The sequence below is a fragment of the Pipistrellus kuhlii genome, unplaced genomic scaffold, assembly GCF_014108245.1.
Source record: "Pipistrellus kuhlii isolate mPipKuh1 unplaced genomic scaffold, mPipKuh1.p scaffold_m20_p_1, whole genome shotgun sequence".
Taxonomy (NCBI): Eukaryota; Metazoa; Chordata; class Mammalia; order Chiroptera; family Vespertilionidae; genus Pipistrellus; species Pipistrellus kuhlii.
The window spans coordinates 179,419,746-179,443,996 of NW_023425404.1; the positions used below are offsets into that span (position 1 = coordinate 179,419,746).

The 24,251-nt window shown below is 37.5% G+C and overlaps 1 protein-coding gene across 10 annotated transcripts in view; it reads left to right on the forward strand.

The window, feature by feature from the left end:
- Positions 1-24,251, forward strand: part of ARAP2 (ArfGAP with RhoGAP domain, ankyrin repeat and PH domain 2) — a 156,132-nt gene that overhangs the window by 78,544 nt on the left and 53,337 nt on the right. For all 10 annotated transcript variants that reach the window (XR_004984430.2, XR_004984429.2, XM_036418854.2 and 7 more), the window contains 8 exons: positions 1,818-1,903; positions 2,658-2,840; positions 6,078-6,252; positions 6,713-6,847; positions 15,348-15,492; positions 17,257-17,359; positions 18,076-18,274; positions 18,468-18,531. Coding sequence is in view for 8 of the 10 variants with exons in the window: in XM_036418854.2 (XP_036274747.1) it covers positions 1,818-1,903; positions 2,658-2,840; positions 6,078-6,252; positions 6,713-6,847; positions 15,348-15,492; positions 17,257-17,359; positions 18,076-18,274; positions 18,468-18,531 (1,090 nt within the window). In the remaining 2 variants the exon portion in view is untranslated. The remainder of the gene's footprint in view (positions 1-1,817; positions 1,904-2,657; positions 2,841-6,077; positions 6,253-6,712; positions 6,848-15,347; positions 15,493-17,256; positions 17,360-18,075; positions 18,275-18,467; positions 18,532-24,251) is intronic.

A 24,251-nucleotide genomic window follows, 5' to 3' on the forward strand; every position in this document is an offset into this window, starting at 1 on the left:
GAGACCATTTCCTCATTGTGTGCTCTTTCTACTCTGCCATCCTTTCTTGGGCTACTTTTCCTCTATCTGCTCCTGAAATAGGTGTGTTCCCTGGGGTTGCATACTCTGCTGTCTTCCACTGGATGTTCCTGAGAGGTGATTTTTATCTTTGGAAATTCGGCACTCATCTTTATGTCGATGATTCTGTTGGAAACCACACTCTTATATCTACCTACTAGGACCTCTTCTTAGGTTTGCCCAAGATCCCTCAGAAATAACATGTTAAAAATGGAGCTCTCATTGATGGCCAGCTCATTACATAAAACTGCACTTCCTCCGTTGTTCCAAATCCTGGTAGGAACAGTCATGCCCACCTACCGTAAAGCTTGAAATTCCAGAGATCCTCCTGACCCTTCCCCTTTCCTTGCAGGCCACCGGGTACCATCAGTTTCATCTCTGCAGTATTTCTAAATCAGCCCTCCACTTTGTTTCTCTTTCTTATGCCATAACACAGATTCTGTCATTTTTTGTCTAGGTCAGTGGTCGGCAAACTCATTAGTCAACAGAGCCAAATATCAACAGTACAACGATTGAAATTTCTTTTGAGAGACAAATTTTTTAAACTTAAACTTCTTCTAACACCACTACTTCAAAATAGACTCGCCCATGCTGTGGTACTTTGTGGAAGAGCCACATTCAAGGGGCCAAACGTGTTGCTCATGAACTGCAATTTGCCCACCACGAGTCTAAGCTACTCTGTCCAATTCTTCCTACTTGGTTCTCAGTTTGACCCCAATTGCTTTAAGGTGTTCTTTATAAATGCAAACCTGTGCAAATTCCTGCCCTGGGAGTTCTAGAGCTTTATGTTCTGATTGGTTTCCATCTCAAAGATCAGAGGAAAGGAACCTTTTTAAGGTAGAGAGAGGGACTCTTTCATGCTTTAATGAAGAAGGTTCTTAAGATCAAGGTAATGTCATGTGTACCTTTTTCCTTTTCAGGAGCTTAGACAATAAAGCATCTGAATATGCCTGGGTGCCCAGTAATGATTAAATGTTGATTTATACAGCAGAAATGAACTGATAATAATAGAAGGCTGGGCCGTTACTCTCTACCATGCATAAAGTGTAGAATAAAGAATCCATTGAAGCCTGCTGGAGTGGCTTAGTGGTTGAGTGTAGGCATTTGAACCAGGAGGTTACGGTTCAATTCTTGGTCAAGGTACATGTCTGGGTTGGGGCTTGATCGCTAGTGTGGGGTGTGTGGGAGACAGTTATGGGTGATTCTCTCATCATTGATATTCCTGTCTTTCACCCTTTCCCTTCCTCTTTGAAATTAATATACATATATATATATATATTGAATATTACGTACCCATTTATTAGAGTTGTAGCTAGTTTTTTTTTAAGAGTAAAAGTATATCTGTTTTCACATACATGTAATTTATACAGACCCATTATAAAATACTTTCACTGACCTACTATTTCTAGTTAACTACCAAACAATGCAAAAATTAGCTATCTATTTACATACATGCATGCATGCACACACATGTACACACATGCACTTGCACATCCATATACACCTTTAAGAGTATAGTTCTATGCCAGTACAGGATGTTCATGATTGTGATTACTGTCAACTTCACTGTGGTTGGTTATGATTTCTATATAAACACTACCATTGCTCCTGGGTGGAAATAGACATCAGTGTATTTTTAGTTGAAAAATATATTAACACACACATCCATGCACACATACACTGTTTTAAAAAGGTAAATATATTTACATATGAATTAAAATAGAATGCAACTGTTTTTTGTGTTTTTCTTTTTACTTTAGGACAACATAGATCTTTAGGACCAAAAGATTCCAAGGTTAGAAGTCTAAAGATGGATGCAAGCATTTGGAGTAATGAACTCATCGAGGTAAGTTTGGTCTTACTGTGGTGGTGGTGAGCAGAGGCCTGGGAGGAGAGATGCCGGTTAGGAGTTTACATCAGGGACTCCTTGGTCAACTTCTCACCACATTAGAGAAATGGCTTACACCTTCTTTGATAGTAGCAACTTTCTACTTTAACTTTCGTAATGCTTCCTAAAGAGATAGTTGTTTTAAAAATAAAGAAGCACAAGGAGCTTTAATTGTAATAACTATTTTTAAGGGCCTGGCAGCTCTCCCATTAAGCCAGAATTAAGTTTCTTTTTAACCCAGCATGGATGTAATATTAGAAAAGTGATGAAAACACTAGGCAAAATTTGCCATTCTTTATCATGGCCATGCTGTGTCATTAACTGCGATTATGTCTAACTTGCTGTCTCCCAATTTCATTTTCTGCTTCGTTTCAGCACCACTCTCAGCCACATTAGTCCACCTACTCAGCCATTTTAAATGAATCTGTCTCAATGTGAGCTTCAAAAAATAATCATGCTTTGGCTGCAATTTGTGTGGCTTGCAATTTCTTTCCTCGCTAATCTTTTACTGTTATTAAGAGCAGCTAGACTGTATTTAAAATAGAAATCGTGTCTGCTTTCACACTCCATCTTTCTGAAAAAGTTGGATCTTTCTTGTGTTTTTGCATATTTTACACTAAGTTATGCTTCCATTTATCATGTGAGTCAGTTTTCTGCAGATTTAAGTAATATTTTAGGAACTGATATGTCTTATAATTTTTTGATAATTCAGCTTTTTATTGTCATTGGAAACAAAAGAGCAAATGACTTTTGGGCTGGTAACCTTCAAAAAGATGAAGAATTACACATGGATGCGCCAGTAGAAAAGAGAAAAACCTTCATTACTCAGAAGTACAAAGAAGGGAGATTCAGAAAAACCCTTTTGGCATCTCTCACCAAGGAGGAATTAAATAAGGTATCCAATAAAATGTAACAATAAATATGCATTTTAGTATCTTATTAAATAAGTGCCTAAGATTTTGGAAAGAAATAAAAATATTTTGCTATTTGATGCAATTATTGTTTAATCTCATTTTATTTCCTTTTGTGAGACTGTATCTATGGTTTCTCATTGTTTCTTTTAAAAGCATTGTCATCAATGGCCGATAAACTCTGTCCACAACATTTCAGCGAACGTAGGCATATCCCATTGTTCTTAAACCCCTGACAACTTTCCCTATTTTAGGGACAGGACATGCTTCAGCTCATACTTTGCTGACTTGCTGTCACCAGAATTAACATTATTTTCTTCATTTATTGTCACAAGCAATGCTTTGCTTAGTGCTGTTGATTTGAACTGTCATTTGCTTTCGGCCGAGTGATTCCAGGTCTTTTGTGACCATTTTATGCTACCCACTTGATCCTCACTCATTTAATTATGGACACTTAAGTTGTTTCCGTATCTTGACTATTGTGATAAATAATGCTGCTACGAACATCAGAATGCAGATATATTCTCAATATTCTGTTTTTATTTCCTTCACATATATATTCAGAAGTGGGGTTGCAGTATCCCATGATAACTGTATTTTTCAGTCTATAGAGGAATACTTATGCTGTTTTCCAACATGGCTGAACTAAGTTGCATTCCCACCAGCAGTGCACAAGGGTTTCATTTTCTCCGCATCCTCATCAACATTTGTTATTTCTTGTCTTCTCCAACATAGCCATCCTGACAGGTGTGAGGTGATATCTCCTTGTGGTTTTCATTTACATTTCCCTGATGATTAGTGATTTGAACATCTTTTCATGTACCTGTAGGCCATTTGGATGTCTTCTTTGGAAAATGTCTGATTTGTTTCTATGTCCCTTACTGATTCAGATTTTTAAAAATTGAGTTGTGGTGTTCTTTATATATTTTAGACTTTGGATAATAACCCTTTGGGTAGTATATGGTTTGCAAATACTTTCTCCTATTCATTAGATTGCCTTTTCATTTTGTTGATTGTTTTGCTATGCAGAAGCTTTTAAGTTTGATGTAGTCCCACTTGCTGATTTTTGCTTTGGTTGCTTGTACTTTTGGTGTCATATTCAAAAATCCTTGCCAAGACCTATGCCAAGAAGATTACTGTATTACAATATCAGATTTTATTTTTAATTCTTTAGTACATTTTGAATTAATTTTTTTAATCCTTACCCAAGTGTGTGTGTGTGTGTTTGTGTCTGTGTATGTATATATATATTAACTTTTAGAGAGAGAGAGAATGATCTGAGAGTGAAACATTGATTGGTTGCCTCCTGTACGCACCCTGACTGGGAATTGAACCCTCAACCTCGGTATGTGTGCTCTGACTTGGAATCAAATCCACCACCCTTTTGGTGCATAAGATGACACTCCAGCCAACTGAGCCACTCTGCCAGGACTTGAGTTAATTTATGTGAGTAGTATAAGATAGGGTCCAATTTCATTTTTCTGTATGTGGTTATTCAGTTTCCCAGCCTTATTTGTTGAAGAGAATATCCTTTTCCCCATAGAGTGTTCTTGGTAATAGATATTTATTGCAAACTTAAAACTTGCTGCATGATCTTTTTATGTCGGGGATATAATTTGTAAAAAGTAGATGTACTTATTTCATTCATGAGAGTGAACTTCAGTAAGAAAGACTGACCGTAAACAGATGAACTTCAATAAATAAGCCATAACAAATCTAGTGTTGTGAAGGATAAGACTAGGATGATGAAAAAGACAAGAAAAAAAAATACATATGATTACAGTGAGAAACAGTCAGAGTGGAAGAGACATTAGCTGTTACATGTTCTAACATCCTCATTTTTCAGGTGTGAAAATATTAAGACTCAGAGAGTATGGAGAAAGAATTGTCCAAGATCATCGAGATAATTAGTGCCAGGTCAAGAATCCAGGCTTCTTGATTCTGAAGTGAAGGAAATTCTGGAGGTCAGCCAGAGACCACAGTGGAAAAGAGAAGTACTTTTTAACTAGTAGACAGGAACTGTGAATACATTCTGAGACTCCTTGGCTGCACACTCTGAGCTGCCCATTGGGGTAACTAATGAGCAATTATCCCAAGGATGCAGTGTAGAGGGCAAGTTAATTAGTGACCTGTCCAGATGCACCATGTCAGAGAAGGTAAATGGTGAGTCTGAAGTTAGATGGAATCAGGGTGCAAAGTCAGAGGGCTTGGAAGAAAATGGGAAGCCAGTAAAGTGAGGAAGCAGGAAGAGAGGATGAGAAGAGATGTAAAGGTAGCTTATTAACATAGATCAGTAATGTTTTATTGTGTCTGTTTATTGTTCCTGTTCTCCACATTACCCCTCCCACAAAGGGAAGGATTTGGAATTTGAGCTCATCTTTCTAATTACCACAACACAACAATAATTGAAAGAATATACAGATCCCGGTTAGGCTGGAAATTACATACATACATACACATACACATGCATACATACATTAATATGACAAAACATTCAGTGGATACTTCTTTATTACATTTGAAACATTTAGAATTTTCTGAGTGTATAAGTATGAAAAGTGTCTTCCAGAGCAAATATTCTGGATTAGAAGGTTTGGAACATCACAGCTACAAAACATTGAGTTGAGACTTGGAGAACTTGGGTCATAATTTAAATTCATACAGAGCAGGCCTTCTGTGCCTATTGTTCAATTCAGGCACACGTATAATAATATTTCTTACTTAAGAAGGAATACAAGCTTCATATCGTACATGGACAGACTTTCACTCATTTTAATAGCTGGAATTGCATTTTCTTCTTTTAAGAGCTGCGTTTTCATGGACAACGGGTGGGCGGGGGGCAGGGATGGGGGGCAAATCTAGGGAGGGGTTTGGGGTGGGAATGGGGGAATAAGGACAATTATGTGCAACCATAATCAATAATAAATAAATAAATAAATAAATAAATAAATAAATAAACCGATGAACCAAAAGTCAGATATAGACAGTGAAGCAACAAGCAGACTGTCAAATTACAGCCGGGAGAGTAGGGAGATCTGGGGGAGATAAGAGATCAACCGAAGGACTTGTATACATGCGTATAAGTACAACCAATGGACACAAAACTGTGGAGGAAGGGTATGTATGGGGGTGGGGGGCAATGTTAAAATATGTACACAGATAGTAATTTAATTAAAAAAAATATTTTTTAAAAAAGAGCTGCGTTTCCTTTCCATGGCCAGGCTCTGTGTGCAGCTGTGGTGACATCGGATGTTCTGGAAACAATGGCTTTGCTGTTCAGTGGAGCAGACGTGATGTGTGCAACCGGAGATCCCGTGCACAGCACCCCCTACCTGCTGGCCAAGAAGGCCGGGCAGAGTCTGCAGATGGAATTTCTCTACCACAACAAATTCTCAGGTTAGCCCCATCCCTTCATTAGCCTGGTGCCTTCTGATGTGTCCCCACATGGACAAAAGCCCAAATCTGTTTCTTTCTCAAATGAGAAAAGCATCAGAAGAGGAAAAATGTGATTACCGAAAAGATGGAAGATGCATCTGAGTATGTTTTATTTTAAGAAAAAGTCTGGGATATCTTTTATGTTTCTCTAATCTTACAAATGGAAGATTAAAACAGTTAATCCTACATAATCATTTGCACCAAAATCAAATCCGATTTTCATATATGAATAATAAATGCAACGTAAGTGCTTATTTTTGCAGGTTTTATGCAAAGTAAAATAAACATCTCTGTGTATTTATGCTGTGGTGTATGTGAAGTAGTTTTTCTTCTGGCTCCAACTTCACCTACATATTCATAAGCCAAGGGGGAGTTGTTTACCTTTCAGATGTCAAATGCATTGTTTCTGTAATTTTTCTAGATTTTCCTCAACACGATGTCCATTTCGAAGGTGGATTAAGTCAGGAGTCCCCCCAGTGCACATTCCTCTGTGACTTTCTGTACCAGGCTCCTTCCGCTGCTGCCAAACTCTCTGCAGAGAAGAAACTGCTGGAAGGTATCTTCCCTGCTCCCTTTAGATTTGGTTATCTGATAAAACTGTCTTTCATTATCAGAACAATTAGGTTTACATTTTGATGTTTTTTTTCCCCTTAAGATATTAGATTTGATCTTTTAGTAGAAAAAAATATGTGTGGTTTTTTGTTTTTTGTTTTTGATTTATAAATGCTTCCAGGCACAGATAATATTTCATGAGCTGCAACAGGGATTTACCACTGGGTTGGGATGCTGAGGGAATTATCAGCAAAATGCACTGATGTCTACCATAGGGCCAACCAATTCTGTTTCAGGATTTCAAGGTTATTCCAAAGAAATGTGAAACTCAGCCCCTTCCCTTAGGGACAGACACTAACTGGGGAGATAATATCGGTAAATGTGAACACACAGGATAAGTGACACGTTTTCAGTGCTTATTTTATCAGCATACTAACGGATGTTAGGTGGTTCAGTTTGTTCTGGTGGTAGTTGTGTATGTGTGTGTGTGTGTGTGTGTGTGTGTGTGTGTGTAAAATAAAGGTTAAGCATGATTTCCAAATACTGATGGGAATTAATTTGATTTGGCAACCTATATTCTAGGTTTGGGAATTACCTGAGCTAAGGCCCTGTAGGCATTTATCCATCAGATCCTTGTGTCAGGCATGTGCTAGGCAGGCATTAGAAATACCAAAATGAAGCCCTAGCCGGTTTGGCTCAGTGGATAGAGAATAGGCCTTTGAACTAAAAGGTCCCAGGTTCGATTCCGGACAAGGGCATTTACCTTGGTTGTGGGCACAACCCCTGTAGGAGGTGTGCAGGAGGCAGCTGATTGATGTTTCCACCTCTCCCTCTCCCTTCCTTTCTGTAAAAAAACAATAAAATATATTTTTAAAAAAGAAATTAATGAAAATGAAAAAGACACAGGCTTCATGCTCATGTAAACTAATTTTAGAAATATATCAGGAAACTATGAGATCTGTCTTGCTGGAACAAAGAGAATTTAGGAGATTAAGCTCCTCAGGCCCATTGATGGTAGGCATTCCGAGGATCTAGAATCTGGCACTGGTTCCCTGGATGCCGTAATCCAGCTCTATTATTCCAGCAATGTGTTCATCCCGATTCTTGTGCACTTGAAGTGATTATTTCAGTTTAAATGCTTTATTTCCAAAAAAGTACTTTCCCAAGCAGAATTCCATTGGAATTAACTGGACTTCATTAGATTTTTCTGAAAACAGTAGCAGCCCTTTAGTAAAGCTTTAGGTATTTACATAAGGTACATTAATTGTAATCCTCATAGAAACTCAGTAAGACAGTTGATATTATGCTGATTTGCACATGAAAAAATGGAGGAATTCAGCATGAAGCAGTGTTTTCCACCTGAGCTGTGTTATAATTGTTATTGTAGCACTTTGGCCAGTGGCAGAGCATTTTTGTTCTTTCAATTTAGATGTTTCTGCTTCTTTCAAAAATTGGTTTTTAGTGTCTTTCTTAACTCACCCCAACTCAATAATCAGTGATGAATTTTACAGATATTTTCTCATCTTCTGTTCCTCTTTACCAATGTTTAACCCCTTAAGTAGTCCAAAGGTGACTGATTGGAAAGAAGAAAAACATACCTGAATGATCTGTGAATTGACTACAGCAGTCATCTATAATAGTAAAAGCGTGATATGCTAATTAGGCTGGGCAGCCGAATGACCTTCTGGATGTCCTTCTGGACAAAGCCGGTTAGGGGCAATGAGGCAGGCAGAGGTGGCAGGTGAATGGTTAGGGATGATGAGGCAGGCAGGGGAGCGGTTAGGAACCAGTGGTCCCATATTGCGGGATTGGATCTAGACTGGCAGTTGGACATCTCCCAAGGGGTCCCAGATTGTGAGAAAGTGCAGGCCGGACCGAGAAACATCCCTCCTCCCCCTCTGCTTGCCCCCCCCCCCCCCAATACGATTTTGTGCACCAGGCCTCTAGTTAAGTAATAATTGAATAATAAGGCAGCAAATGTACTTTCAAATAAGTTTAGAAGTTTTCTAGAATCTTCCCTCTAAATAGGAGGAGATCCTAGACATACTCTTCAAACTATTGTCAGAGGATGAAGTAGAAGTTTGAAATAGAAGTCTTTCTTCCTAAAGCTTTCTAATAAAGCATGAGCACCCTGCAGGCTGAAAATAAGTTATTTTTTGACAATTGTGGTTATACTATTTATAGACTTCCTTGAAGTATGGTTTGGTTTTTTTTCTTAATCACTTCAGGGCTGATGTTTTAAACTTTAACTAAATCATTGTTTCCTTTTTATCTTTTAAAATTATATATTTTTTGTTTAAAATTTACCTTAAAAAATAGAAACTAATGCATTCTCTTAGCAATTTAATTAGGATGTTTTGCTCATTTTGGCAAAATCTCTTTTAAATAATATGAAATTGAACTTTTATACTTTGGCTATATAACACACAGAAATTATTTTACTGGCTATAAACTCCTGGCCAGCTATCCTTTGATGGTCTTCATTTCTTCCATCCAATATTTCAGCAAGGTCTATTATTTCAAACTCAAAATGGGTTATGAAACAATTGGCTACTCTCCATATTCCCTCATAGTTTAGTCCCTGCACCATCATATCCTACCTGGGCTGTTACAGCCCTCCTGTTTGTCCGCCAACACCTACTCTAGTTCCCTCCAAACCATTCTCCAAAAATCAGACTCAATGATTATTAAAAATGTAAAGCAAATCATGTACTTCCATTGTTGGGGTACATTTAGCATCTTCCCATCCCAGGACATATTCCTTCCTTTGCTGCATCATGCCTGGCCATACTGGTTTCCTGTCTGTTTCTACAATATGCCATGTTCTTTTCTGCCTTTTTTTGCAATTGCTGTTCACTCTACAAGGAGACCCTTCCCCATTTTGACTGCTAGTCCCCTTTCAGGGATCAATTCAGTGCCACCTACTCAGAGAGTCCACTTCGACACTTTGCTAAAGTTTGTGCCCACTACCCAGCTCTTCGTTTTATAGTCTGCCATTTATTTCCATCATTGCACTTAGCGCCTGAAGGTGATTCTCCTTCATTGGTTTGTTTCTCTTTCCCTCTGGAGTGAAAGCCCAAAGAAGCATCAGCCTTTTCTGGTCTACTTGGAATTATCAAATCTTTGGTGCCTAAAACTGTGTCAGCACATAGTAATCATGTGATAACTACTTGTCCAATAAATGACCATTCTCTAGTCACAGTACTAAAAGTATAAGTGACTTGTTAATATTTTGTTTTTCCCCTGTGTATAAAATTGTATAATTGCTGGCAAAAAAAACACACAAAAAAACATATTTTGTTCAAGAAGAGCCTACTTAAGAATGAAGAAGAAAAAGTCGAACTACAAGAAGCATAAAATTCTAGTGTTTTTGTTTTTTTCTTTCTCACTTTGCTCTCAAGATCCTGTAGTGGTGTTACTCCTATTGAGGGCCAGCTTTATAGGAAGATTAATTATTTGGAAAGATTTAAAGCGTGGTTGTCACCTTTGCCTCTGAATGGCAAGCATCTGGGCCGCACACTCCGTCAGTGCTTGTCTGGAAGTCATGGGGCAAAATGATTAAAAACCAAGAAAAAGCCAGAGAATAAAGTGCATGTGGTCCTTCAGAGAGTTACAGAGGCTTCAGACTGTCAGCTCAGGTTTTCAGGGTTTGAAGTTCTTCCAGCCTCTGGTTATGAAGACTGATCTGTATTTTTCTTTTCCTTTTCAATTTAGTGTTCATGGGAAGAAAGATGGATAGCCCTTGTTAAATCTAAGTACAGAGCTGAAGAATAGCATTCTGCCTTTGTTTTTTGTTTTCTCCCCTCACCCATATTTTTCCCTTTTAGCATCTTACTTTGATTTGTTGACACAGTGTTTGATTTCTTTTTTTTTTTAAATCCTCACCTGAGAATATTTTTCCAATGATTTCTAGAGAGAGAAAATGGAAGGAACATTCTCTCCTTAGAGAGAGAAACATTGATGTAAGAGAGACTCATTGATTGGCTGTCTCCCACATATTGCCGGGACCAGAGCCAGAGTCTAGCCTGTGACTGAGGTACATGCCCTTGACTGGAATTGAACCTAAGGCCCTTCAGTATGAGGGCCAATGCTCTAGCCACTGAGCCAAACTGGATAGGGCCAGTGTTTGATTTTTAAAAAGACAGTCATTGATAGGGTGTACTTCTAGAAACTAATAATTTATATTTAATTTCGTAGATTAGCATTGAGGATTTTTGATGATTTGTTAAGTGCCTAACTTTTATAGTTTTTAAAAGTTTCTTCAAGCCCTAATCAGTTTGTCTCAGTGGATAAAGCATCAGCTTGTGTACTGAAAAGTCCCAGGTTCGATTCCATTCAAGGGCAAGTACCTTGGTTGTAAGCACATTCCCAGGGGTGTGTGTGTATAGGAGGCAGTTGATCGATGTTTCTCTCTCATCGATGTTTCTAACTCTTTCCCTTCCTCTCTGTAAAAAAAAAAAAAATCAATGAAATACATTTAAAAAAAAAGTTTCTTCAAGGCTAAACCACATTTATTTAAAATGAAAAGGATATACCTAGTGTGTATTCTTAGTTTCAGTGGAAGTTAAATACAATCAGGTTAGGAAATTCTTTATCAGGAAATGATTTCTTTATGCTTTCTACAAATAATAATTTTACCTGCATTATCTCAGACTTATTGTGCATAGGTATCAGAAGGCATGACGTCCACTTTACCCTAACTCATTAAAAATGGGCACATGTGCTTCAGATGTGTAACAGGCTTAGAGAGGTAGTATGTGAAGTAGTTATGACCATAGCTTCAGGAGTTGACCGCCTGGTTCTGCCCCAGCCCTGATGCTAAGCCCTTGTGTGACCTGAAGAAAGTCAATGGGCTCTTTGTGCCTGTCTACAGGATACAAGGAAGGGATTTGTCATAACAGGAATGACCTAATAGGGTTGTTCTAGGACTCAGTGAGGTAATGTACATAAGTGTGTAGAAGAATGCATGGCACATAAATGTGGTGATGAGGGGACCATGAGGAGGAGGAGGAGGAGGAGGAGGAGTAGAGGGGCTGCTTCTAGTTTCCAGTTGGCCCTGGAGTTTAGATATGTTCTTCTGGCTGTAGGTAACAGCCCAGGTATCAAACTATGGTGTCCATATCACTCCACATTTGAATTTCAATAGGTCACCTCTGGAGTTCTTTACCTGTGCTTGAGTACATTCTAGTAATGTTTGTCTTCCCTGGTCTATTACGATAGAATAGAAGGAGTGAACAGCCCCTCCAGTCAGTCCAACCTCCGTCACCATGGCCTCTTAACCATTAAACAGCTTACATTCTTAGGGTTGTTCATTGAGAGTGGCCTCTATTTTGTTTCGGGTGGATATCTTCGAGTAACTGAATAATAGTAAGACTACTTGAGTAACCGACAAGGTGTCATGGATGGTACCACCATTTCTCAAGGTCAGAGTCTGCAGACCATGTCCAAATTGGCCTACGCAGACCAATGCAATCCAACATAATTTTGTTAAAACTTTTCCTTCCCAAATGAATAGGAATGTCAAGATTTGCTACCCCAGTTTGTTATTATAAATCTCTGCCTCCCTTGTCTGACCTCTGGCCCGTTGTGATGATCATGCAATAGGACTAGATCTTCTTAAGCCCACATTTCTAACTGGAAATGAGTTTGCACTCACCTTTTTAAAGAGCTCTCTCATTTGTTTCCCATTAGAATTTGCATAATTAGGTTCCACATTTACATTTATTTTATGCATCATGTATTTGGCACTTTTTGGTTAAGACTGTCCAAGGGCTCCCACTTGTCTGCTGAGAAAGGCATGAACTCCTGAACACCTGTCATGTGAGGCTCCAAGAGCCTGGCCTCTGCCTTGAGCCTGCGATTTTGCTTCCATCTCCCAATTTCACGGGTAACCCGAGTCTCTGGCCAGATCAGCTTCCAGCACTTTCCCGTTCCTGTGACTTGCTTCACACTGTTTCCTCCCAGGATTATGGAATGACTGCATTTCAGAATGCATTTTTTTTCTCCTTTAAAACCATGCCTGTTCAGTCATAAGTGACTATTTCAAAAGCTGTGTTTTTCTATGAAATTTTTCTTTTCAGGCTGAGGGTGGCTTCCCGCCATGAATGATTCTCACCTGAAAGGGCCCACCTGACGGTTGTTATTCCAGACACAGCTCCCCTTAGATTGGATCACAAACTGCCTGAGGACTGGGTGGAATTCCTAAAATGTGCCAGGGATCAGCTGTGTACTGAATACATGTACATTTTGTGCTTTATTCTCTATGAATTTTTTCTAGGCATCAGAGTACATTGTTTTGAAATCATTTCATAACTCCAGTTGATAAATTCTTTAACTTTTGTTTTCCGTATATTTTAGAAATCTGCAATAAATATATTTATTTAAACGTAATGGCCTTTCGTGACTTCCATGTAAGTGTGCAGAGTGTATATACTCTGTGACTCAGAATTTGAAACCCCGGAACAGTAGATCAGGAATTGATTGGGTCTTGGTTAGCTTCTTTCCCAGGACCCATAAAGCAATTCTTGGTGCTGTCTTCTTGTGCCGGTGTTCTTAGGTTGGCTATGATTCAGCTTTTCATTTGGCTGTCAGTTTCTCAGAATTCAGTGACCCTACAGCTCTCAGAGGTCTGCCTTTGGAGTGTTTCTCTTTGTGCTGGTATTTGAGGCTAAACACCTCATCTTATTTTTCTTTTTGTTCTGCTTCTCAAAACCACCTATAGTAAAGGGAAATTTAAAGGATGACAATACATATTTCTTTAACTTTTAATTTTTAATCATTGTAACATAATTACAGAGAAGTAGCAAGTATAGTACAAAGAATTTCCATATAGCTTTCACCAGACATCGCAAATATTAGCATTTTACCTGTTATTCATGGGAATACATATTCTAAAAATTACTCAGAATTACTTGATGTCCCTTTAGTCCTAGGTACCTCAGTTTGTATTTCTTCAAAATAAGGGCATTCCTCTGAAATATCCACAGTATGAAGATCAAAATTAGGAAATTTTTGGATCTATAGACAGATCCTCTCTATTACCTCATTATTATGAGGATCAACTGACATATTTTCAGCCCTTATTTTGTTAGATCTCTTTGCTTTATTTAATAGCAGCAATCATTCCTGTTTGAAATATTCTACCCCTTTTCTTTATTATACTGTCTCTTCTCATTTGCTTCATTGCTTTCATGGACCCCTCTACATCTGTTAATATGTATATAATTATTAATATATACTTATATATAAAATAATTTATATGTAATATAATTATTTTTAATTAAAGCATAGTTGACAACTCCTTATAATTTTAATTTCCCTAAGATTGTCTCCTTGGTTACTTATATTTTCAAATAATACCTACATTCTATAGATTTTCTAGTTATCAAGACCTTTGTTTGCTCCAAGAGGCAAATCCACATGGTAATCACCTAATATATATCTCTGCTTGGATTTCCAGGATATCTCTAATTCAGTGTTCTAAAAGGAAATTCATAGTATATGCACTAAAACTATTTTCTTTTAAATAAAGGTAGATATCACTGTCTGTTTTATAATCAAAGCTAAAGTAGTATCACCATTAATTACTTCCCCTACTGCATCCAATCAATATATGCTTATGTCTTTAGAACACATGCATGTCCTCATTGCTCTCTCCATCCTCCCCTTCTCTCTTTATCTTTTCTTCTCCCTACTACACACCCACTGGCCTGCTTTGGGCTGTTTTCATCTCACAGATAGATTTCTGCCGACAGTATCCTAACTAGTTTTCTGCCTCTGGCCTCACCTTCTCAGGTTCATTTTCACAGTGAGCAGAGTGGGTAAGACTCAAACCTGAGGATAATCCACTGTTGAAACATTTTAATTGCTCACCATCAACTACATGTCAAAACTCAGCCGACTTCTGGAAAGTAATATTTTGAGCTTTGTGTGTCAGGTAGTCTGTGCCAGGATTCAGATCTGCCCCTGCAGCGGGAGAGCAGCCACAGGTAGTCTGTCAGTGAATGGGCCTGGCTGCATTTCAATGAAACTTAGTCACAGAAACAAGTGATGGCCTGGGTTTGGCCTTTGGCCTCCAGGTCTTAGTGACGAATTTAAGTTTCTAATTAAGGCATTAGGGGAACTGTATGTTCAGACCCCTTTTCCCTTTGCACACCTGAGGTCAGACATAGTCCTACTTTTCAAGTCTGTATGGACCTCTGTCTGCTGTTTCAGTGTTGTTCTGCAGCTGTCCTTTTTGGCTCTGCCTGATTCACTGGTCATCAATGTCATAGCTATTTTTGTCTTGTATACCTTGTGCTCCTAGAGTATAAATTTTTTGAGAGCAGAGTATGATAACTTTATATGTCATGAAGCAGTAGCATGCTCTTTACACAAAATAGGAAATTAGCAGATTTACTTGAATCCACTCATTATTTCAACCATGTATTTTATTTTATTTTATTTTTTGAAATTAGAGTTGTGATGCAGTTCCATTTATTGTTTGTTTGGTTTTGCATTTTTAGAGACAAATAAGAAATGGTGTGTTTTGGAAGGAGGCTTCTTGAGTTACTATGAAAATGACAAGTCTACCGCTCCCAGCGGCACCATTAGTATCAGTGAAGTCATCTGCCTGGCTGTGCACAAAGAGGACTTCTATATAAACACCGGGTAGGTCTGTCTCTTCACGGGCAGGAGGCGAAAGCATGTCTGTTATCTGTCACACCACGTAATGAGAGTTTTGTTACTCAGTTCTTCCATTGCTTATTGTGGCGAAGGGTTGAATGGTTTCTTGAAGCCTACTCATTTTGCAGCTTCTTAAAATTCCTTAGGGAATTCACTAAAAGGTGAAAATTAAAATATTGCATTAGGTAATATGAAAAGTTGACGTGTTTGTATCTAATATTAAGTAAAATTATAGTAATTCATTCATGACATGTAGTCCTGTAATTTTTATGACTTACTCATTATTGAAAATAGTGGGCTAAGGGCAAAATTTATGCATCCGTTTAAGGCACCATGGTTCGAATAGATGACAAAAGAAAATATTTGTTGATGATTTATTCACATTAATATCAACAAAATATTAAGTATATTTAGTAACTTATGGAAGTGCTAAATTTCTTAAAGATCTACTTTGACATTTTAATTGTCTCAAATAGGTTGCAATTCAAAGAGTACGCATTTTTTAATATATTGTCTCAGAGAACAGTTAAACAGAAATTTCTTTAAGGACTTTTAGAAACAAAGCATCAAAGATCTTTGTTGTGGAAGTTCCTCATCACATTCTGTGATGAAATTAATAAGAAAATGCAAAGACCAAATCTGCAAAAGTTAACTATAAAGGAGCATAGTATTTAATGAAAATTCTATATTAAAAAGAGGAGAGATTTGCACAGCTTTTTCATTACATGAAACATTATTAAATAATGTTCAATATATTCTAGTTGAGATGACTGTTGTTTTCTAATAAATCTAGTTTGATTTTTTTATGCAAACAAAATTGATTATTAGTTGATTTGTTTTTATTTTAATTTAACAGAGCTTTTATCCTAAATGAATTATCAGTTTACTGTATCTTCCTTGGAATGTTAAAATAAGTGCATTCAATGCATTGAGACACTTAATCAGTAAATAAAATATAATTTAAAATAATATGAGTTTAGAGCCAGCATATAGTTATTTAAAAATGAAACATTCTTGGTAGAATGATACTGCTACAAATAGATGTTCAGGAGAAAGCATCTACAGTATAATTGTTGCAGCCAGATTCTGAATTGCCTTAAGTAGCATATTACAGAGTTTGAAGTCAGTAATGTAGACACTGAGGAGAAAGCTGGCTACAGTGGTAAGGAAGAGTTTGGAGAAAGAGAGATCCTAATTACCGAGAGTTAGCTAGGGAAAGAGATTATTTTAAAAAGTGGATTGAAAGAATATTATGTTTGATCTGATAATATTAAACATCTGACTAACCAGATAAAAAACTGACTGACAGCAAGGGGAGGAATAAATTAAAGGAGATGGTTTTGAGCTTATTGATGAGTTAAGATGGAACATGAAGGCTATGTAACAGGCTTTGAGTAAAAAAGAGGAAAAAGGAAGGCACTACACAGTATAGAGTATGTTAAGGCCTTGAAGTAGTAGAAGCATACATACTTAGCATGTTCCATGAAATAGTTTAAATTGTGGATAAGAAACCAAGGGAAGAATTCAGGACAAGGGCGGTTACTCTGTTTATCTATAGGAAGGAGCTGACAATCACATTTATTCATTTGAACAAAGTACATACCATCAGCAGAACACTGTGAGAGATTGATTTCACAGCATTATCCAGTTTTCAGAATGCATTTAATGAAAACACTTGACATTCATGTGATTTGTTTTCCTAAGAGCCAAACATAACCGTTGGTATCCTTTTATCCGCGTGCGCCACAGGCCCATCTTCACCTTTGAGATCTATTTGCCCTCAGAACGTGCGTTTTTATTTGGAGCTGAAACATTTCAAGCCCAACGAAGATGGACAGAGGCAATAGCTAAGGTATTTAACGATTGCATTCTTCCCCTAAATCCAGAGAAGTTTCTCTGCTTGGGGACTATGATTGAGCTTTCAAGGTCTGTGCAAATTTTATACAAGATTCTGGGAAGAAAGTCCATACTTCATTAGGTTTTCAAAGGTTATAATCAAAGAGGTTAAGAGCTACCTTCCTAGAGCTCTAAGCAGAGAAGAAATTAATATAGGACCCAGGGGAAATTATTCTTCAAATAAAGGTCGTGTTTTGATGATTAAGATTTTTTTCACAATATTGTAAAGTATTTCTGTGAAGGTCTTTATATGAATAGTTATCTTACTCATGGTATACACAAAGGGGAAATGGCAGATTCAGTAAAAGTTGCAAGTGAAGACAGTGAAGGCTGACATTTTGGAAAGTACAACACATCAACAGAGAGAATGTTTTCCTCTTTCAATTATATATATTATATATGGAGAAAAATGGTTTCCTCTTTCAAATATATAATTATATATATATATATGGAGAAAAATGGTTTAAGATGTTGCCACTTGGAAATGTGTTATTTGCTATTCACTTTTAAGATAGAGAGCAAGTTTAAAAATTATTCTGAAATTTAGGTTACTTCTAAATCTTTAAAATAGAAAATCAAAGATAATTTTCCTACCTTCCCTCATATCTGCAGATAAGGAAGGGATTTCCTTTAGTCACTGTCTTTCTTACTTTTCTGTATTTGTTTTAACAGCATTTTGTTCCCTGTGTTGCTGAAAACCTAACACAAGCTAATTACGATTTGATTGGCCAACTCTACTACAAAGACTGCCATGCCCTGGATCAGTGGAAAAAAGGATGGTTTGCTATGGAAAAGTCTAGTTTGCGTTTTTGCCTTCAAATGCAGGAAGTTCAGGAAGATAGAATGAACTTAAGAAGACTGCAAGAACTAAGTAAGATTTCCCCCCCCCCCCCCATCTTATATTTTGGACACAATTTTTTATTGCATATGCTAATGGTAGCTTTTACATAAAATTAAGAGGGCTCACTCCAAAACATGTGGTCAAGGAGTATTAATAATTGTGTCTTTATGGGTATTTAGTAAAATGTTCTTAATATGTTCACGTTTTTCTCTTCTCCCTCTAGCTGTCAGCACAATGGTTCAAAATGGGGAGAAAGTGGATATTTTGCTCTTGGTAGAGAAAGGGAGGTAAGTGCGTTTTTGTCTTTGATTCTTTAATAACTAGGGAGTGGAATATTGTGTTTATCTGCTTGGGAGCGAGCCCATGATTTTATAGCCTGCTAGACATTTTCCGAATTGTATGTACGTGTATGTGTGTACACATATATTTATATACTCTTCAGTAGGAAGAGTAGACGAGTGAAGCTTGCATATTTTTTTTGTATATTCTATGAGAAACTCAGTACCATTAATTACTGTAATTTTCTATAGACCTAGATGCCTTTGGGACATTCACATTTAAGCATTCAGAAGCACTTTGGTAATTGTAAATATATTTTTAGTGTAGATATATATATATAGAATAAATAAGATCCTGAAGTATTTTTGCATGTGACTCGTGCATAGCTAATTTATTTACTTATTTCAATAAATACAGAGCATCTGCTGTGTGTAAGGTAACTGTTGAGGATATGGTGATGAATAAAATAGACATGGTCCCTGCCTTCATGAAGCATGAACACTAATGGGGGAAACAACAGAGAAAACTACATTGTATTGTGTCCATCAATTTTAACTAGTTTAAAGCAAACTAAAGGAAAGAGAGAGCGGCTGATGTAGAATGTTCTGTTTTGGGTAGGGGAAAGCACAGGCATCTTCTGCATAAAGTGAAGAAGCAAGCCATGCAGCAGTCTTCATAGAGTCCCAGGCATAAGGTCAAGGCTATTTTGAAGACCCTAGTCATTGTGCTTGGCATATTCAAGGTCCACAAGGAAGCTCCTGGGGAGATTTGAATGAATAGGAGAGTGGGAAGTAATGGTTTCAGAGATACTCCTGGGCCAGATCTGATAGGATAGAGCCTTCCAGGTCATTATATGTAACATGATGGAGCCTTGGTGAATGCACATCATTTTGGAGGCGGGACAGTTGTCAGGAGAAGAAGCTATCCTGGAACATTAAGCTAGTTTACCCAGGGAGTGAATCCAGAAACCAAGAGAGAGTGTCACAGAACCTAGAAAGTACATTTCAAGAAGGAAGGAATAGTCAGAAGCCTCAGGTGCTGCCAGATGAAGACAGACACTCCATAAGTAAGTGGTGCAGATGGAACCTGCTGACTTAGAGAAGCACAGAAGTGAGAGAGCAGAAACTGGATTAGGTGCAGGCTAGAAACCAAGTACACTGAATCAGATAGTGAGGATAGTTTGTCAAGGACACTGGAGCTTAGTAGGATTATCAAAGTAGAAGGGATTTGACCTAGAAAGGGAATGTGTGTGCAGTTTGTTTTTAGGTGGCTTGGACTTGTCGAGCTTTACATCTGGATGGGAAAGAGACACAAAGGAGAGATGGAGTTAACAATCTAGAATTTTAAGCATGAAGGCATATAAAAATTTTAATTCAGCAAGGTCCAGGTTTATTCAGTAGTGTGCCATGTTTTGTTATGGGATTACATATTCATTTGTTAGTCACCTAAAAACATAGATATTTCCCCCCAAAAAATAGTAGTCCCAACAAGATAAATCGACTTTTCACACACACACACACACACAAAAAAAAAAAAACCAAAAACACACACACACAAAAAAAACACAAAAACAAACAAAACAAAAAAAACACACCAGATTGTGTATAATTTTGGTTTTCAATTTTTTTTTTTAAAGAGTAAGAAAAGGGCTCAGATAGTACAGATTTTGGTCATAACCCAAAATTTCAAAATAGTTTGTGATTCAAATATTTGAAGATAAATGATTTCTAATATTGTGACCTTCGCCTCAAATTCCAACGGGTCCTCTCTCACATGGCCCTAAGAGAATTTGTTTTTTTGTCTCAACCAATCTTTGAAACCATAGAGATAAGACTGATGTTTAATAATTATAGTTTCAGAAATACAGCTTGTTCTGTGTTGGTTAAATGTTTATGATCCTTTTGGTAAAGAAAAGAAGAGAGATGGAAGATATAAGTGAGAGGACAAGAGAACAATTAGAACAGGAAGAGTAGAAGAACTGATGAGTGGTTTTGATGTGGGTAGCTTTCTAGATTTGGTGGTAGGATGTTGAGAGAGACACCAGTCTGATGGTGTTCAGTTCTTTGTAAACTAGGAGGTAAGGTGACTCGTAAGCTTTTGGCCTGGGTTGACTTTACGAATGGTTGTGTCTCTAGGCAGATAGTGAATATACACTTCTCTCCCAGCACTCAAACAAGCCCATTAATTATAGGCGTGATTGGCTAAGAGCTGTTTTAATGTCATGTCCAAATAAGAGAGTTTCATTGCTGTGCCCTCTCTCATCTCTCTTGTGATCTATTAGCCCCTTGGGAAATAACGAGTGTGAAAGTAGATTGTGTTAGACTTGTCAATGACAGATAAAATTGTGGCTTTAGGAAATAAAACAACTTCCAATTACTCATGTTGATGACATATAGAGATAGTGAATAATTGAAAATGCGAGAAACCAACCAGCTGTAAGTTTTAAACTTTTTTTTTTTTTTGCTAGTAACTGCTAGAACCAGAATAGGAAATCATAAGTAAATTTAATGAATTAATTTCACATTTTCCCCTTGTCCTTGTCTACCTTTGATTAAAGTGATAAAATATATTAATGTTCCTTAAAGGCAAGGAGGAGAAAGAACCCTCTGAACTGGAACAGTTCATAAATTGATAATCATGCACCGAATATAGTCACAATTTAGATATATATTGTAATCTTCATGGTAATTTTCTCTGTATGCAGAGCATGAATGCCTTCAGACAGGAAGATATTGCAATAATATTTCCCACATACAGAGCATTTTTGCTCTAAAAAGCTCTAAACAGAAGGTGTTCCAGATGGTGTCGCTTTAATGTGTATTCTTTGTATACTTTAAAAATTACTATTTTGGAGAAATAAAGCTTTCTTGATTATACTTAGGGGCTTCTGGCGTGCTCTTTGGTGCTGTTACCAGGACTGGATCCTGGGCTTCTGTTTTACGCCTCAAACAGAATTGCTGTATGAAAAAAAATAAAATCATGTTTCTGAATATCTATTGTTGTTCAGTGAACGTTCTAGATCACAAGGTCAGAAGGCATTTTCCTGGACAGTAGGTTATATATTCAACTTAAGTTCAATGTTTAATAGATTACAACATCCTTTTCTTAAAATTTAGAAATTATTTCTGCACTTTAGCCCACACTTCTGCATATCCCTTTCTGATAAATAAGCTACTATCCTCACTATCTTCACATTTCATAACTGTAAAACCGTTTGTCAAAGACACGTATAGCTGAAACCGGTTGGGCTCAGTGAATAGAGTGTCAGCCTGTGGACTGAGAGGTCCCGGGTTCAATTCTGGTCAAGGGCATGTACCTTCCTTGAGGGCACATCCCCAGGGGGAGGTGTGCAGGAAGCAGCTGATTGATGTTTCTCTCTTATCTATGTTTCTAACTCTCTATCCCTCTCCCTTCCTCCCTGTAAAAAATCAATAAAATATATTTTTTTTATAAGAAAGACATGTATAATTAAGCTTTTACTGAAAGGTTGTTGGTTGCAATAAATACAGTAAACATGAATGAGTAAACTCATCTGTGTTATCAGAAATAGAAAAGACTGGTGTCTTTTTAGTTTCATTTTGCTGTTTTTTGTTTGTTTTTAATCCTCACCTGAGGATATTTTTTTTCATTGCTTTTCAAAGAGAATGAAAAGGAGGTGGGAGGGAGGGTAGGGTGAGAGTGAGAAACATCCCTGACCCGTTGCCTTTTGGCGAGGGGTGGGGGGTGAGAAGAGGGAGGCAGGTGCTGGGAGCAAACTGCAACCCAAGTACATACTCTTGACTGGGAATTGAGACTTTCTAGCCATTGAGCCAGCGGCAAGGGCGGTTTTGTTTTTTGTTTTTTTAAGATTCCTTCTTTGACCTATAATAGAGCATCAATCATTTAATGGTTCCGAAGCCTGGCTGCATTCACTTTTAACTGCAAATTCCAAACATAAAGCAGGTATCACCAGGGAAAACACATTTTTTTTTTTTTTCTATATGTCCCACAATTATGAAGCAGACTACTTGTCTCCATTCAGGAGATTAGCAACCTAAGTAAGGCTCTTATTTCATATCAGCTTATTCCATGTGATATTTTTCCCTACTTGAGTTGTGTTTTCTGGAAGCTATGTTAGCAATACTCCAGAGGGTGAATTATCTTAAAGTGGTTTCTAAATTGTGCATGTAATTGCAAATTAAACAGTAGCCGATTGCCCACAATATCAGCTTGACTGCTTTTATAACTTTCTGATGATTTAATTCAAAGAGATGCTTCAATTAGAATACTGCCAAGGTAAACAAGAGATTCTCTTCTCTTACTACCCCCACAGGTTCTGCAAAAAAAGAGCATTCAAATTTACATTATGAAGTGATTTTCTTTTTGTTTTGTTAAAGGGGATATAGGACTAACAAAAGGTGGATTTTAAAGTATATATTTGCTTGAAAATGTCCATCAACTCAAAACCCCTTCAATGTACTGAAATGTACGTGTACAAAAAGGAGATGCTTGAAAAACAAATGATGAGAAGATCCCTTCTGGATAAATAGGATCAGGAAAATGTGGTGTTTTTTGTTTGCTGTTTACAGTAATATTTTTAACTGGGATCTGGAATTTCTAGGTAGAATTTCAGTAAGAATAACGGAGGTGGCTGAGATACTAAGGTATTCCACTCAGAGAAATAGGATGGGCTAGGGACCCACTTCAGTTCAGGCTGGCCTGAACCTTCATACCTTGAGGAGGATACATGAACCAAAGGGCCTGGATGATATTAATAGATCTGTACCCTATTAGTATTACAATTAAAGTTAATTAACAAGGTGCCCTGTTCTGGAAAGGATTGCAGGCCCTTTACTGGGGTATAGAAGACTTTTTTGAAAGGGTATTTATTTTAAAACTATTTTAAAAATTATTTTTAAGAATGAGGATTGGGATTCATTCAGCAGCCAGAGGAACATCACGAAAGGTTTTGAGCAGCCTCCAAGCAGGGCTGTTCCTCTCATTCCTGTAGGTAGTTGCCTAATGATGTGTGGAGATGAGATTGAAAAACTGAAGACCTTGCCTTTCTCAGGAAATCAGGTGCCCTGACACTTTTTACTGTGCTGTGGGCTTCAGAAGCAACAAGCTACTTAGGGGGTAACATTCCTACCGTATTATTCTTGTGGCAGAGTTTCTGCATCTGCAGATTTTCTTAATAATTGTTCTCCTGTTTCCGGTCGAAATTCCACCTCTATGGAAAAAAAAAAAAAAAAAAAAGGTATCTTTATAAACTAAAATTAGGGTAATTTATAAATTTATAGATGCAATGACTAAGTAAAATTTGCCAGACTCTGATTTCTAACCATGAAGAAATAGCTTTCTTCCTGGTACATGTCCTCTCAGTTCAAACAAACTAAAAAACTGGGCAAGATAAATGAATCCAGCTATTTTCAGGCTTTGGGATGACAGGCATTCCAGGGTTGTGAGCAGGAAGAGAAGGGAAACAAGTGAAGGGAGCGTTAGGACCAGTTTGGCTTCCTCTTGGTAGGCACTATCCAGCCCTTAGCATAGGGAATGGGGACACTCAAGCAGGATGTGGCAGTTGGTTTTGCTCCACGGAAGAGAAAGAATGGGAAGTTCAGGGGATCTGTAGTCCCTGAAATTTGCAGAAGAGAGGGAAACATGTGGAGAAGTGTTTCAGGAATTTCCAGAGGAGTTCACTTCCCTCCAGGCTCCATGCTCATCTGCATATTTTCAGGGTGAAACTCCA